Source organism: Phoca vitulina, unplaced genomic scaffold, assembly GCF_004348235.1.
Source record: "Phoca vitulina isolate PV1807 unplaced genomic scaffold, GSC_HSeal_1.0 scaffold29, whole genome shotgun sequence".
NCBI classification, from domain to species: domain Eukaryota; kingdom Metazoa; phylum Chordata; class Mammalia; order Carnivora; family Phocidae; genus Phoca; species Phoca vitulina.
The window spans coordinates 24,931,016-24,948,230 of NW_022589732.1; the positions used below are offsets into that span (position 1 = coordinate 24,931,016).

The 17,215-nt window shown below is 44.0% G+C and overlaps 1 protein-coding gene across 1 annotated transcript in view; it reads right to left on the reverse strand.

The window, feature by feature from the left end:
* Positions 1-2,152: 2,152 nt before the first annotated feature.
* GLUD1 (glutamate dehydrogenase 1) overlaps positions 2,153-17,215 on the reverse strand; it is a 36,467-nt gene continuing 21,404 nt past the window's right edge. Inside the window, exons 5-13 of the mRNA XM_032424007.1 lie at positions 16,020-16,114; positions 12,000-12,179; positions 11,144-11,281; positions 10,801-10,938; positions 10,315-10,395; positions 9,297-9,420; positions 8,024-8,115; positions 4,490-4,552; positions 2,153-3,573 (exon numbers count right to left, since the gene is read on the reverse strand). Coding sequence (XP_032279898.1) covers positions 3,454-3,573; positions 4,490-4,552; positions 8,024-8,115; positions 9,297-9,420; positions 10,315-10,395; positions 10,801-10,938; positions 11,144-11,281; positions 12,000-12,179; positions 16,020-16,114 — 1,031 coding nt within the window. The 3' untranslated portion in view covers positions 2,153-3,453. The remainder of the gene's footprint in view (positions 3,574-4,489; positions 4,553-8,023; positions 8,116-9,296; positions 9,421-10,314; positions 10,396-10,800; positions 10,939-11,143; positions 11,282-11,999; positions 12,180-16,019; positions 16,115-17,215) is intronic.

The following is a 17,215-nucleotide window of genomic DNA, read 5'->3' on the forward strand; positions in this document are numbered from 1 at the left end:
TAAATTGGACTCCATCAAAACAAAAAAAAAAAAGCAACTTTTGTGTTAAAGGACACCATCAAAAAATTGAAGACACACCAACAGAATGAAAGAAAATATCTGCAAATCATATATCTGAAAAGGGTCACATCCAGAATATATAAAGAACTCTTAGAAATCAACAACAACAAAATAACCCAATTAAAAATGGGAAGAGGGGACACCTGGGTGGCTCCGTGGGTTAAGCGTCTGCCTTTGGCTCAAGTCATGATGTCAGGGTCCTGGGATCCAGTCCTGTGTTGGGCTCCCTGTTCAGCGGGGAGCCTGCTTCTCCCTCTCCCTGCCACTCCCCCTGGTTGTGCTGTCAAATAAATAAAATTTTCTAAAAAAAAATGGGAAAAGGATTTAAATATAATGAAAAAGAAACATTTCAAGTTGTTGGAAGTGGCTACCCCTGGGGAGTGGAGAGAATGGGAAGGTTGGGTGTGTAGATTGGGGGCATCAGGCCTTGTTTACAAGACTGGTAGAACTATTTGGCTCTCTGTCCAGTAATTCTCAACAGGGAACCCCTCAACCCCTCAGGGGACATTTGGCAATGTGAATACGTTTTTGATTGTCAAATCTGAGATACGCCATTGGCATCTAATTGGTAGAGGCCAGGGATGCTGTTAAACATCCTACAAAGCACAGGGCAGTCCCCAGAAGGCACTACCTGCCCCAACTGTCAATAGCATAGCAACTGCCTAAACCACTGTGTAAGCTTTGAAGATCCACACAAAGGAGCCAATAAAAAATTATTTGAGAAAAAAAAATCCTAACACTCATATGACAAAGCAAAAAAAAAAAAAAAAGTCTTTTGCAGGGGTCTCTGTGCAAGGTCCATAGATGTAGTTTTCTTCCTCTGCCATGCTTGGACTGTTTGAATGTATAGCATGGCTCAGAAGTCTACCAGGGAGGTTTAGGAAATAATGACTTTACTTAAAGCTGGGGAGTTAAGATGCTAAGGTTTTTAAAAAAAGTAAATCATCAATCCTAGTAATTGAGTTGCCAGAAGCACTGCTTAAAAAACAAACAAACAGAAGCCCCCCCCCCCCCCAAACCGAAAACCAAGCTTTTACAAAATCTCACTTCCCTAAACTTTACCTATTGGGTAATTAGAACATTCTGATGTAGGGATTCACGAGGCAACAGTGAAGTATTCTTCACATGTAACCTAAGCCATCTGTGGCTATTTCAGAGGCAATTAACTTTAGAGTATTATATCTAAGTTTTAAAAATTATAAATAGTAAATAAACTAGAAAATTTCAGTGAAGGTGAAAGACTAATTGACCAGGATTTTCAAACTCAAACCCTCAGAAACCAAAGTTGACCCCAGTACTGTGGTCTTCATATAGCTAGCAAGCGTGATTCAGGTTTTCTAACATTAATATCGGCAACGCACAGCAATGTCTATCTAATCTTTAAAAAACCACTACAAATAATCCCAATGCTAGGCAAAGGCCACCATGAAGACTTATCATCCCCCTTTCACACGACCTGAACTGACTGCCCCACCCGGTATTGTTCCAAGCATTCTGGGACTTGTCTCCCTATCACTCCCCCAACCCCACATTTAGTGCTCCACCCAGAGCGCAAGTAAGCAGCTTGGGAAGGGCTCACCCGGTCTGTGGTGCAGGGGCGGGGTGGGGGGAGCTTGTTTACCTACTGCCTGACTTGATGCTCAGAACTACAGAGATGTTCTGGACAGAATCGGGACAAAACAGAGTCCAACTGAAAGCTGAGCTCCAGATTTGGCAGCTAAGTGACTGGTGGAGTCAGGTCTAGGATCTAGTTCTGCTGATCATGGTTAGTATTCTGCCTTAAGGTGTTACATGCTGTGGCTCAATTATTAAAAACAAAACCCTAATCAATGAATAAGTCCTTCATTACAAAAGGCACTAAAAATTACTTGGGTATATCAGCTTTGAGTACTAGAACCTCTTCCCCAAGAACAGCCATTGATATTGCTTAACAGAATCAAACACAAAGAATTCAAGAATAAAATCTGGGCCGCTCATAATACAGTGGAAAGAAATGTTATATAGGTGGTTGTTTCAAAAATTAAGAAACCCAACTCAGTTTTATTATTTACGAAGTTACTATCAAATATAAAAACACAGAACACAGGAAGCATAAGCTTTGGAAAAGGTAGACTTTTAATAACTGCTTTTATCACCAGGTTAAGTCATGCAGTTACAAAGTAGTAAGAAACTTCTGAAAGGATATTGTTGTTTAAAAAAAAAAAAAAGCTCATTCTTACATAAATAATATCTAGTACTTCATTGGGACACTACTGTTCAAAAGGCCCTGGCGAAATAACTCCCAAACAAAACACTCACCCAAGATTGTTTCCAGCCCAGTGGTAATGAAGCTGTGTGCAGAATTCAGGCCTCTCAAAGAGGACACCAAGTCAGGCCGAGTCGGGGCCATTGGCAGGGCTCGGAGCCGCCAGCTAGACTCCAAAGTGGGAGCCCAAGTGGTTTTTTTCTGGGACACTCTACTTGAATTATTGTTCAATTAGACAACACAGTAGATCTTCAAAGGAGAACAATTAATTAACATGATAAGGAGGTCACTGCACTCTTTGGACTATATGTCATAATTGTGGTTAGTAAATTCTGACAGTCTTAACAAAAATAGCCTCCACCATTTGCAGGTATGAAGATAACTTAATTCTCCATCGGACGTTTTATTTTTGCTGGACAACAATACATGATTGATAAGCTATAAATGATACTGTTTTATATTATAAAAATACTAGCTTTCTTTCATTTATTATGTTTATAGGCATTCACTGCTTGAGTCAAGGTTAGGCTTGGTAAGTGATTAAAGGCAATTTTATTACAGCAGCATGTACTTATTTTATTCTAAGAGAATAAAATGCATAAAGAGGAACAGCTTTTATTTTTGTTGCAATCTGTGAAATTGAGTTATTTTGCTGATGTAAAATACCAGTAACTCACTGGAGGACCATGCCACCTTCTGAAAATGCTCACACCTGCTGCTCAGAGGCGTCAGCCTTAGAGCGTGTCTCAGACTCGTCCAGAGCCGAAGCGCTCAGCAGCTGGCTGCTCCTGGGCAACGGGGGTGTTCCTGGCCCCAGCTCTGACCGCACTCGAAGCGGCCACGGAACAAAGCAGCACAGACAGACGGAAGAGGCCTTTCATTTAACGGCAAAATACCCCAGTGGCTCTCTCTGGCATAGGTAATTTCTACTTTCATATTCATCAGCTTGTGCATGATCCCCTAACCTTAATTTCTTTTTTCTCAAAGGGGCTGATTTGGACTGACTTGTTGCGAATGATGTCCATTATCTAGTAAGTTGAGAGAGAGAGAGAGATTTCTGTGGTTACATGTAAACTTGTGAAGAGTCTGCAGATGAAGAGGGGAAGAGGGCAGTGAAGAGGGCAGTGAAGAGGTCAGCCACACTCCGTCTATGTGAAGGTCACACCAGCTTCATTGTATACCTTGAAGACTTTCTCAATGGCGTTGACATAGGCGGCCGTTCTCAGATCCAAACCCAGGTTGTACTTCATGGCCGTGCGCATGATTTGCTGAAAGGCAAGAGAAAACACAGTGAAGACAAACCCGACCCAAGCAACTGGGCCATGTGTTCACAGCACACACAGGCCCGGTGCAGATGAACCCGCCCCCGGGTCAGTGCAGGACTCGGCCACTGAACCCCGTCGGGAAGGATGAATTCTCCGGAACTAATACATGCATGTACTGACTAGGCGGCAGTAAGAAGATGCTCTCAAATATGAACTATTTCTCTGTCCTTCAGACATCCTCTTATCTGGAGTGAGCTCGCTGTCACACTTGGTGATAATTCTACAGAACTAAGAATGGGCTGCTGAAAATGTTCTGGAGTGGTGATGGCTACATAGTCTTGTGAAGATACTTAAGGTTGCAGACTGTATACTTTAAAAGGGTGAATTTATAGCATGTCAATGATATCTCACTAGAAAAATCAACAGCAAGCACCACCATTAATGTCTGCTTATGCGATTTCAACTTAAAGCCACGTGGACAGAATCTGAACTCAAGAAGAAATCAGGAAAACTGGACTCAAATTATGTTTAAGGTCTTGAAATAAGGACCAAGTGGTCAAAAAACCTTTTACTTACACCAGATTCTCTAGTGATGCAGTTTCCTACAGCCACAGTGGTGTACTGAAGGGCAATCCAGTTTGGCAGACTCATTGGTATTTAGCGAGCCGCCAAACATCACTCCCACCTAACCTGCTATTATTATTTATTTCCAAAAGCCTGGTAAACATACTGAAGACCCTGAAAACACTGCCCATCATCTTGAGCCTGAGAAAGCATGCATTTTGCTACACATTCATGAAGAACATGTGAACAGACTGCTATTTGGTACCACCGCACACACAATCTAGCCGCTGAGAGGACACGGCTGAGCGGGACTTTGTGTCAGGAGCAGAAATGCAAAGAGCATCTGCACACATACCCTGGCAGAGCGCTCCATGGTGTAAGCTAAGCCAGAGTGTACGATGTCTTTCTCGGAGGCACCCTGAGAGGAAAAAGAACAGAAGTTGAACAAAACCACACACAGACACACTTCATTTATAAGAGCACAAAGGATTCTTCAATCAACATACAGCCAGCCAGAACTGTTTTGTCTTTTGGTAAAGATACATTTAATTTCTGTAGATATCTTGATAGCTATTTAAATAGCTGTTTTAATCACAGTTTGGTTGTCATTACATTTGACAGCAAACAGACACTCACGAAATAAGATCATGGTTAAACAATGCACACAGAAAAGCTGGGAGCAAGAAACATGGGGGCGAGTAGTCAGTCCAGCACGGGTCACCCCTCTGAGCGCAGACGGACCAGAGAAGCACGTTCTACTGTAACAGGGACACCGCACGGGGCCCCGAAAGGAGTCTGGCCATCTCCAATAGTAGCTCTGCGGTAGGATCCTGGCTGTGTGTTCAGCAGTGCCACCAATGTGGAAAGCTGGACGCAACTGAGCAGCTCCTCATTATCCCCTCGTTCCACCGAGGGAGCCGATGACCAGAGAAGCTGGCCACTGTCACCGACAGCTATTTTTAGAGCTGGGCTATAACCCAGGGCCTTCGACCACCAAGTCAGCTCATCTCCTTCCCAAGCCAATTATTTCCGTAAGTCAGTTTGTTTCAATAGATTCCTCTAACTAGTTTGTTTTGGAATGCTTTCTAAAATTTTAAGACAATTAACAATCGCCCCCATTCTAGTATGTCCTACCTAGATATCACATACAAATCCTGCTATGCCACATGAAAACTTAAAACTGGGTCACCAAGCAAGGGGGTCTATGCTGACCCTCATCTAGTTAGCATTCTCATCACTTTGGAAGGTGTGTATCTGGACAAGAACGGTTTTGGTTGGAGTGGTGGGCGTCGGCGAAGGTGAGCATTAGGAGAACTGGAGACAGAGTATACACAACTCTTAAGGATGTCTTAAGGAGACTGATTTTTTTTTAAAACTGCATTCAGGGGCTCCTGGGTGGCTCAGTCTTTAGGCGTCTGCCTTCGGCTCAGGTCATGATCCCGGGGTCCTGGGATCAAGCCCCGCATCAAGCTCCTTGCTCCATGGGAAGCCTGCTTCTCCCTCTCCCACTCCCCCGCTTGTGTTCCCTCTCTTGCTGTCTCTCTCTCTGTCAAAACAAAACAAAAAAAACCCTACAAAAACAAACCTGCATTCAGCACACTGACAGGAATGACTGCTGATGCGGGAGAGAAGAAGTGCTCAAGCAGCGCATTTTGGGGGGGCGAAAACAGGCCACTGGGCTTAGATGGAGGCACCCAGAGCCGCTCTGGAACCAGAGGAGACATGACAAGAGACAGGGCGCAGGCGCCAGGAGCTGGAGGCTGGGGAAATCCTCCCCCCCTGGCCCCCCCCCCCCCCCCCCGGTGGATAGATCCCGGGTCATGTGCTGGAGTGCGGGGGAGAGGAGAGAACGAGAAAGTGGAACGGGGAGAGGCAGAACTGCCAGGCAGCACCGGCCACGGACTTGAGGTTTGGGTCAGGATGAAGCAGCGGGCAGGTCCTCCAGCTCACAGGGGACAGGTGTGAAGGGAGCAGACTCGGGTTTCTTCAGGGTTCAAGTGTTAGCAAGGGGGGATGCTGAGGCAAAACCAGAAGAGGGAGTGACTTAATGAGGGAGTGTGGAGTTTCAGTCAGACAAAGAGAGGACTGAGGACATCGGGGGTGGTGGGGGGCAGTGAAAAGCCAGGGGTGGGGTGGGGTGGTCAATGATGTAGGTCCTGGCAGGGCCAGAGCATGGCTGGGAAAGGGAGAGCTAGAGGGAAGGAGCTGGAAAAAAAACCCCGTTTTTTAAACTGACACTACAAGACTCCTACAATAAGTCAGTCAGTAAGAGGTGAGAAATAGCAATGAAGTCCAACATTTGAACCCCTGAAAGCATGTGGAAATTGGGAGACCAACATACTGGGCGATGATTATTTAAAAAAGGATAAAAAGCAAGTTGTCGTGGCTGCCTTCCTAAGTGGCGGTCCTCTTTGCGTACTCCCTCTCCAGGTTTCAGTCGTCAGCTGTGCGCCAGGCCTGCGCCGGGACACAGGCGGCCGCAGGGAGCAGCAGGAAGCCCATCTAAGGGCAGTAGCAAGTCCCGGCGGCGCGGGGACACGTGGGATGGAAGGGTGTGCGCAATTCCGGCACACGGCGGGACCTCCAGGGCTGGGACACGTGAGCAGGGAGCGGGTCAGGGCACTGCAGACAGAGGGACCAGAACTAACAGAGACACGGCTCTGGGAAACACGAAGGTTCATTTAGGGCAATGATTAACACCCAGAGTGGCCAAGCACCTTCTCTTCTTCAAAACAAAAGCCTAACTTTCCCCCCATGTTGCAATCTAGTCTTACATTACTCTCCATGACTGAATATTTCATACAAAGACATATTTATGGTAAGTTAGCCATTTCCCGGCCATGTGCATGTAGACTGTTAAAGCAAACCTAATTTAAACACCTGACTGCAAGCACTGTTCCAATGACATCATCATGCATGGAGCCATTCCTCTCCTTTAGAATAATTTTCTCAAGATAAATTGGATAAATTCCCAGAGGGGACGTTATGATAGTGTCCACGGGCAGGGAAGCGGTCACAGTGCTTCAAATTTTCCAAGGACCTGCACCAATCTGCCTCGTCCTCAAAATAAAGGTACACTATTTCACCACAGACACAGTACATATTAAGATCCATTAATGGTTTTTCCTAGTTTAACACATTAAAGAAACCTTATTTTAATTTGTATTTCTTTAACAGCGAGATAGAACATTTCCTTTTCTAGGCCTATTTCCTGTGACTTTGTTTTTCACGTCTCTGCCATTTACTGCAGAAGACATTCTCTTTGTGACGTGTGAGCGCTCTTACTCTGTCCCTTCAACAGCTAATTCACTCAGTTACCTTTTCTACCTGCTTCCTTTCATGCTTGTTCATGTCCACATAGCAATTTCAATTCTTCACGTAGTTCAAGTTCACATTTTCTTCTGTTTCTGTTTTGTGTAAAGCTTTTTTTTTTTTTAAAGTTTATGGAATTAAATTTATTTTTAAGTAACCCCCACACCCAATGTGGGGCTCGAACTCACGACCCGGAGATCAAGAGTCGCATGTTCTTCTGACTGAGCCAGCCAGGCGCCCCTAATGTTTACTTTTCCTTTCTTTCTATTTCTCTGAAGCTTAAGAGTTAGAATACATAGTAATTCTTCAAAATTATGTTAGAATCACCTGTTGAGTCATCTGCATTACGGAAGTATCAAGACCAGAAGAACTGCTGATTATTTTAACCGTTAATTATTTTAAACTAAAATTCTGACTCCACGTTTAGCATGTAACGAGAGAGGAGTGTACAAAGCACACACAGATCCTGTCATCACACGTTTACGCTGCTGACCACCCGTCACCCCAGGCCATCTGCCTGGGTCTACAGAAGAGCGGGCTGTGTGTGCAGAGTGCGGCCCTATCACGGCACACTCACCGATATCCTGTCTTGGAACTCTGCTGTGGGTACAACGGGAATAGTGCCACCATGCTTCCCAAATTTTCTTTCCAAGCTCTCTTGAACAGACACTGCAGAAAGCCAAGAGGTGAAGTTAAAATACTGCTAGTAGGGGGGAAAAAACAAGTAGAACCAAAAGTAGTTTCAAACTATATCCATAACCCAGAAACAACTACAGAGTTTAGAAGCCTTAGGGGCGGGGCACCCGCATGGCTCAAGTCATTAAGCGTCTGCCTTCGGCTCAGGTCATGATCCCTGGGTCCTGGGATTGAGCCCCGCATTGGGCAGGATCCCTGCTCTGCGGGAAGCCTGCTTCTCCCTCTCCCGCTCCCCCCTGCTTGTGTTCCCTCTCTGGCAGTCTCTCTGTCAAATAAATAAAATCTTAAAAAAAAAAGCAGCAGCCTTTGGGGTAGTTGGGTGGCTTGGTAGGTTAAACGTCTATCTTTGGCTCAGGTCATGATCCCGGAGTCCTGGGATGGAGCCCCATGGGTGACTTCCTGCTCATTGGGGAGTCTGCTTCTCCCTCTCCCTCTGCCCTCCCCCCTTTCGCTCCCTCCCTCCCTCCCTCTCTCTCTGGGGGTGGGGGGGAAGCCTTCAACACTAATGCCATAACGGGTTAATCATTTAGAACTCTGCCAAATTCCTATATAAATGCGAATTTAGGTCAGTGCTCTGTTTCCATAACACCCATTACCAGGGTTTTTCCTTGGCTCTGTTAAAAAGAAAATGCTGAGGGAAAAAGAAACGGAAATGGATGGAACACTTCACCCAGATTCTCAGAGTGGGCTGAGTGAAGCTCAGCTGGAGGTCTTGGTCTTACTTCAGCTGGACGAAACTGGACCGTTAACTCTGGAGCCTACTCTAGTCAAAGAAAAACCGCATTCTCATCAGAAGACTCCAAAAATTCTTGACACTATTAAGGCCTTAACTAAGAGCAACCAGAGATCGGAATGGATGAGTACCAATAGTAGTTCCTGGTTTAAAAGGATACTCTTTCTATTTACTAACTTGCAGATTATGTTAGGCGAACATCTGAATAGAAATATATTTGAGAGTTAATAAGTTGACTACCCATAAAGAAATCATATATTTTTGGTCCTAAGACTCATGAGACAATAATATAATTTCCTATCCTGAGATTAAATTCTCTAGGATTACAAAAAGGAAATTAGTCCTTTTTAAGTATAAGCTTTTTCCAGCCTTTTACTGGCCCCAAAGATTATTTTTGGTGAACAAGGTCATCAGAACTCACTGAGCAAGTGGTAGTTAGAATCCCTTTCATATTTGAAGGTCAAACGGCCATAGCTGACATGATTTAGATTCTTCAGCCACTCGAAGTAAGATACTGTCACTCCTCCAGCATTCAAGTAGAGATCCTATACACAAAAATGTGACAGGGAAGACACCAAAGAAATGACAAGATGGTTTTAATAAATGCCTTCAATGACCATCAGAGCTCCATTTTAATATCAAGGCAGATTAAGCTTTAAACTTCCCAAATATATCTTAGATTGTATCAGGAATTTCACACTTAAATTTAAAAAACATCCTTTCCAATTCACTTGAGGTTTTTTCCATTTTGAAAAAAAAAATAACTTTTTTGTTTATTAACTAACAAGCATTTGATCAACTTTGGTTAGAGCGTCTTCACCAAAAAAGTCTTTAGACAAAACTGCTTGTCCACTAACCACCGGATTGTCCACAGTGTGCCTCACCAGAAGATCAGCATTCCTTCTACTATCTAAGGGCAGTCTGTCTCACTTAAACTGAATTTCTTAAGTGCTTTTGATAAAACTTTAAACGTATCACAAATCCACATTCATTTCCACTTGCAAATAATCTTTTGATATAGACCCCCATGCTCACCCACTGATAACCTATGCACACATTCTTCCTATTATCTTCCTGAATAAAGCAGCAAGGGACATTTGAAACACACAAGGTTAGAAATTATAGAAAAGCTTAGAGTTTAAGTTAGAATTCATATTTCTAGCACAACATACATTATTTATATAATCGGATTCTTAACCAGGCTAAATACATATTCAAGAAAGAGCCTAGAGTTGGAAGAAAATGTTCAGGTCAAAGTGGAAATTGACAGGCTTTTTACACTAACCAGGCTTCTACTTTATTTTCTTAAAAGCAGAATAAAGATGAAAATTCACTACAGCTTGGGAAATTAAAGATGATCCTTTTGTCTCCCCAGTTTGTCGCAGAAGACAGTTAGGATTCCAAGTGCATATAAAACCTGGCCAACACAGATGACTTACAGGAATCACCATAATGTTCCTCTCCAGGAAGATCTTATCAGCCTCTGGAGTTGTCGGCCCATTGGCACCCTCGGCAATGATCTGAAAGAGAGTCAGGACATACAGAAATGCCAGCAATGCCATCGAATCCCTCCACTGGGTGCAAGAGGTATGTGTGTGTGGGCAGAACTCCAGTTTAAATTTAATTAATAAGAATTATTTCGTTCTATAAATAAAGTGTATAAAACTATTTTTCACCTTTCTATTTCCCTAACTGCTTTTTGGAAGTTTGGTTTAAGAGGAAACCCGTGCTGATGAATGGCTGCACAGCTCTGTGTATATACAAAAAGGCATTAAATTTTACACTTGGGTGAATTGTATGGTATGTGAATTATAGCCCAATAAAGCAGTTAAAAAAAAAAAAAAGAGGAAAGCCAATTAAGAGCTTTTCTACGACCCTCAGGATCATTCCACGGTGGTAAGGCCCCAGTTCCATCAAGCTCTCACCTTGGCTTTGACTCTGGGTGCATTGGACTTGGTCAGCTGCTTTTCACTGGCAGCAGGGATCAGGATGTCACAGTCAGCTTCCAAGATGCTCCCTTCATAGGGCTTTGCCTTGGGGAAGCCCAGGATTGATCCATGTTGCTATAATTGATTGAGAAGTCAGAATTAATGGCTGCACCACAACAGTTTCAATGTTTATGATTAGCGCCCATGATATGATGACACATCTATTAAGAGCTCTTTGGGTTACATTTTAAAAAGTAAACAATGGAAATAGATTTTAATAAGACTTATTTCAACTTTCAATATTCAGGGTAGTCAGACTTCAGATATTAGATTAACATACCAATTTGAAGTCTTCCAGTTCCTTTGGGTCAATACCATCTGGATTCCATATGCTCCCATCAGATTCACCAACACCAACACATTTAGCACCAAAACGATGTAAATATCTCATAGAGTGCAGGCCTACATTACCAAATCCCTATAAAGAACAATTACACATGACACAAAAACCAAAGTTTCAGTACAGATGGTAAGTCATATTCTGACCAAGACACATTCTATTAGTTTAGAAGTTATTCCAAAAATCATTTTGCCATAAGAAACAATATACTAAGTGGCTTCTCTTCAGCAATCAATTTCTCTTTAAGAATGTGGAACCCAATCCTCTGTTATCTGTGATAGTGAGTCCTGAAGAAGTTTAGTTTGGTGTAGCCTTGTTGGCTTATAAAGAAATGGCATCAGTCACACCACCCCTCAGTCCCTGATGACCACATGTCTTATGGTTGTAAAAACACTAAAGTCACTAATTGGGAGGAATAAGAATTCTACTTTAAAGTAGCATTCAACTTAATTTAGATTCAACTCAGTAAAATAACCAAACACCAAGCAAATTCTTCCTAAAAGTTGAAATCTGGATCATTGTGCAAACTTCTCCCCTTCTGAAAACAATTTCAATTTAAATACTGACCAAAAGAAGTTGGTGATGGTTTCATACGTATCTGCAAGATACTTAAAGTGGTTCTAGTCACATGAATCATACCAAAATTCAAAGATTAAAGCGTGTACTACTCTGGAAACACTCTAACACTTAAGAGATTTAAACGAATGACATTTTAAAAACTGCAAATCTAAAAACACTGAAAAACTAACTTACTTTATGTATATCAGTTATTCTTTAAGAGAGCAAACATTTTTACCTGAACAACGAATGTTTTATCTCCAAACCCTGGTGTCATTCCTAAAATACTCATGTAAGAAGCTTCATTGATGAAATTTTCAATCCCATGGAAAACTCCCCGGCCAGTAGCAGAGATCCGCCCGTGGATTCCGCCCTGACTGATGGGCTTCCCGGTAACACAGGCATGGGCATTAATATCCTACAAGAAAAAGTTAAAACCTCACATTTTTGTTTAACTAATTTGCTCATGAGGACTGTATGTGTGCTTATGGGTACACTTTCACCAACAGGGATAAGCCTCACTTTTTCAGATTCCTGTTCCCAGAAAATATATACTAAAATAGACTATATTTTCATGGGGCACCTGGGTGGCTCAGTCAGTTAAGCATCTGCCTTTGGCTCAGGTCATGATCTCAGGGTCCTGGGATCGAGCCCCACATCGGGCTCCCTGCTTAGCGGGGAGTCTGTTTCTCCCTCTCCTCTCTATTCAGAAACAACTATCATTAGAAAAAACAAAGGGCCTGGGAGAGCTTCCCTTCCAAGGTATACCAAATATACCATAAACTGTAGCAACCAGAACGGTGCAGAAGCAACAGACTGATCAGTGGGACAGGAGAAACTACATGGTCCTCTTATAAATAGGAAATCAACATAAAAAGAAGGAAGCGTTTTAAACTCGTGGATAAAGTACGGACTATTTAATAAACTTTCGGGGCATCTGCTCCCCATGGAAAGCAGGATGGAATGCTTTACTTCACACCATAGTCCCTACCCCCAACAGATGTTGTAGCTGGGTGAGTTAAAAAGTAACCTGGTCTTTATCTGTAAGTATTGTTTAACTATTTTTACAGAGACAACTTAGAATTGCATTGGGTCTAAATCGCCAACAAAAAGAAAGAGTTAAAAAAAAAACAAAACAAAAGAAAGCAGTCCGGTAAAGTGATCTAAGAAATTAGTAGTTTTCCCACAGTTCCCCTTCATGAATAATTAACACTGCGAACACAGAATTACGAACCTAGTGCCAAATGCTTTCCCACAGTGCAAATGCGAATCCTGGAGCCGCTAGCAGTCCTGCCTGAGGTCGGGCCGGGTGCCTGCTGCCGGGCTCCCCAGCACACCTCACTGTCCCAGCAGCCCAGCGACCGCACGCCCTCCCTCCAAGGCCTGCGCTTCTGGGTAGGATTAGACAAAAGCTGAGGCATGTTTAGGTTGACATCTGGAAAGTAAGTAAGAAAACAGCGGCTTCCTTACCTTGGGCCCTGACTGTGGATGTCCTATCACTTTAGGAAGAAGGGAGGTCTCCTGCCAAGGTTTAGGCGGCAGCGGCTCACAACACTTTCTTCTGTGGCCCCACTGGGAAGAAGCTATGAGTAACGAATACACGCCTACTCCTCTGCACTAGGCAGTCTAGTGTCTTGCTTAAGAAGAGTGGGAGACTATATCCAGAGCTCATTTAATATCAAAAGGTGACATGGAAAAAGCTCATTTTGGGCAGTTAAAACCAAAATTCTTTGAAGCATCTCATACTGCTCTTGTTTTATTTCAGGGAATTTATGCAATTTATTTAATAAAATATTAATAAATATTTATTGTTTTGTGTGTTTTACTAAGGAGTGGGTACTATTCTAAATGCATTATATTACTATTCAATTAATCCTCATTGGCTGTGATTACTATTGTCATCTTACATACGAGGAGACGGAGGCACAGAGAGCTCAAGGCACCTGCCACAGGTCACGGAGCTGGTGTGTGAGGGAGCCAGTTCTAAACCCAGGCTCCCGCGCCCAGCCATAGACTGCACCCGCTCAGGACCTCAGACCAATGTGGGAGTTCCTCTACTACTTGCTGCAGCCCCCTTCCTTCTCTGTGGGGGGTGGGGGGGGTGGGGGGTGGGAATAGTTCTCCTCTTCTCCAAGGCTCATCTTTCCACTAGGGCCTCCCCCCACCTTTTAAAAAAAGGTTTTATTTCTTTATTTGTGAGAGTGAGAGAGAGAGAGAAACAGAGGGCGGGGGAGAGAGAGAATCTCAGGCAGACTCTGCACCAAGCCTGGAGCATGATGCAGGGCTTGATCTCAAGGGCCCTGAGCCAACACCAAGAGTCAGATGCTTAACTGAACGCGCCACCCAGGCGCCCCTCCACTAGGGCCCTTTACAGGACAATTCCTGAGGCCTGTATTACCTTGGGAGACTCTGCTACCTCTCCTGTATCTTTCTTGCATCGTCTCTTGCATGGATGAACCTGGGGCCTGCAGCCAGTCAACTTGCCAACATCATCAACAACAACAATCTTTCTCTTTGAGTAACAGCCACCTTTCAAGTTCTTGCTCTGCTGTCCAGTGCCATTTTTCTCAGTGAAGGCTCCTCTTCCTGCCCTATTTCCCTCCCTCAACACCTCCTTGCAGCCTGGCCCCAACTGTGGCCCCACAGGTTATCTAATTGCTGAACTTGCCTCTTACCAGAAACCCCTCCCTCAACATCACCACATGGAGCCCTGCACTCCTTGTTCTTCTGCAACTGATTGCCTTCCCTCTAAATCACTCTTCAATCTGGCCATTTCTCTCCAGCTCTAGGGCAGGCCAGTATCCCCTCTCTTCTAGGCTTCTGTATGGTAGCCTGCCCCCAACATTCCCATTCTCTGCTGCAGAGAGTGACGCTCAAAATGCCTCACACCTGCTTCCAGTTAGCACTTCACCAGCTTCCTTCTGTTTTCAGGACAAAGACCAAAGTCTTCGCTGTCAGTCACAGGGTGATGATCTGGTCTGACCTTCCCCTAACTGGCCTCTCTTCAGCTCTACTCTCTTGCTTTCCACTCTGGCTACCAGTCTTCCCATCGTCTCAAGTTTACCTCTCCTGCACTCCAGAACTTTACCTAGTGGTCCTTCTGCCTCCAATACTCGCACCCCTGCCCCTTCCCCAGTTGATCCTATTCTTCATTCAAAGTGCAGACCAGAAGCTTACTCCTTCAAGGAGGCCTTTTCTGATCTCACCTGTGAAGGCTTGGCCAGGCCCGGTTACGCCTTGTCCCACCATCAGAACTCCCCCTGCTCCCATTTATCCCAACTGCACTGAATACCTTGCTTGTTTGGCAGAGGCACTCCATATATATATATTTTTTTAATGAATGTCTTTTCAGCTCCCTTTCTCTTCCTACCCCTTAAATGTTTTTCAAGGTTCCATCCATTTCAAGAGTGGGAAGTGAGCTTTCCTTCTTGTGTTCTATATTAGCAGCACTACTTCTGCTCGGTCCTCCAGACTCAAGTCCTCCCGGTTCTTTTCCTTGCTAACACACATCCACTCCAGTCCTGCGGAGTCTCTGTCATGTACCACTGCTTCTCCCCAGCCCCCATGGCCCCTGGGCTCCAGTGCAGCCTAACACCACCAGCCTAGCCTCCCGTAAGAGAGGTCAGCACCAGAGCCTCCCCCTCACTAGTCAACAAAACAAAAAACTAGGGCTTGAGTATTTTTGTCTTGGTTCACTTACTTCTTCACTCTTCTATTACGCTTTGAAATAGGCCTCATCTCCAGACAATCTGAGCTCTACTGTTTCTCCTCCTACCCTCGACGTCCCTCATCTCCATGTTTAAACTCTACCCATTTTCCAGGTCTAGCCCAGATACCTCAACCAGGAAGCCTTCTTTCAGAGATGTAACTCCATCCTTGTATTACCCCATCTCCATACCTTATCTGCTTATGTGTCCTAATTCCTCTTTAAATGAAAGCTCTTTGAGGGAAGTCAGAATTGAATGCTTCTTTATTTCCCTTCTAGTGTCTTGCACCATGTCCTGCCCTGCCTAGTAGGTGATCATTTCTGAGGTCCTATCCCCAGCTTTCAGGACGGGGCGGCACGTAAGTGAAAGCTCAGTCCATGTTTACTACATTTATGGTTTATGATGAGAGAGATAGAAGTAAAATAATATGCAAATAAAGATACGATTAAAGGGGAGAAGAACCCAGTGAATTCTCTCTGTCCACATACAATCAGCTTGTTATTTTTTGTAGAGAGCAAATGAGGCCGTCCAGGCTTTTGGTGGGTACTCACATAGTGCCCTATGGTGCTGGCGTAGGTGTCAGCAATCCAGGACATCTCCCGCTCGCCCGTGCTCATGTCTGGGGCAGGCACATCAATGCCAGGACCTGGGGGCACAAGGAAAAGGGCATCACATCAGCTTTTAAGATCCACTCATCTCAAACACATAGATCCTTGTAATTTTCTACAATAACAAAGCTACCGTGGTTAGAAAACTTCAGATTTCATCTGGGTAACTACTTGAAGTCATAGAAATACTCGTTAAACGTTTCACTACAAAATTTATACACACGCAATGTTACATGGTAATTTCTCCCTCTGGCGTTTCCTTGCTCTGTGTTTGGAAGTTAGCTCTGCATAACACACGTAAGCCACTCTATTGGACTTGTGACTACATGGGCAGAAGCAAATCAGTGTATTCCTTTTGACCTCAGTTCCTTGAACTGCAATTTGAGAGAACAGTACCATCTTGCCCTACATAGGGACGACTGTTGTGGTTGGGGAGCGCCTTGCATGAGACAGCACAGAAACATACCGCTTATTGGGGGTGTAAGCCCTCCCCACCAAGTAGGAAAAGGAAAAGCACACATTGCTGAAGCAGTTGCGTTAAGCCCCATGATACTTTCACCCGTGCTTGGACCTGTTATTCAAAGCTTACTCAATGTACGTAAAGCTTTAGGCCTCGGCTTTCAATTCCTCAGATCACAGTGAATTAGAAAGTCTGAGGATAATAAGTTAGTCCACAGGCAGCAACAGAGGCCAGCGACAGCGCCAATCCAAGGGCCACACTGAGATCTCAGGTAGAAATGTGGGACACGATGCCCACTCGAATCTGCCAAGGGAGGGAGACACAGAAACATGCCTAGCGGAACAGCAAGAATCAAAACAACTTAGTCATTTAGTGGGCCAATTAAAGAAAATATGCTGTATCTACATGAAGAAATACTATGCAACCATTAAAAAGCTTGTAATCCTCACCAAAACAGTTATATGGAAAAAAAGCAGGTTTTGTATAGCACGTAGAGTGTGTTGCCATTTACATAAAATTCTCTTTCTCTATAGCTAGATCCCTGTATAGTATCTATGCATCTATTTCCATGTGTATATACGGTACCTGTGCAGAAGTTTGGAAGGCTATGGATACCTCACACTTGCTCACTATGTTTCCATTTCGGCCTTGTTTATAACTTTCTATATTGTTTCAGCTG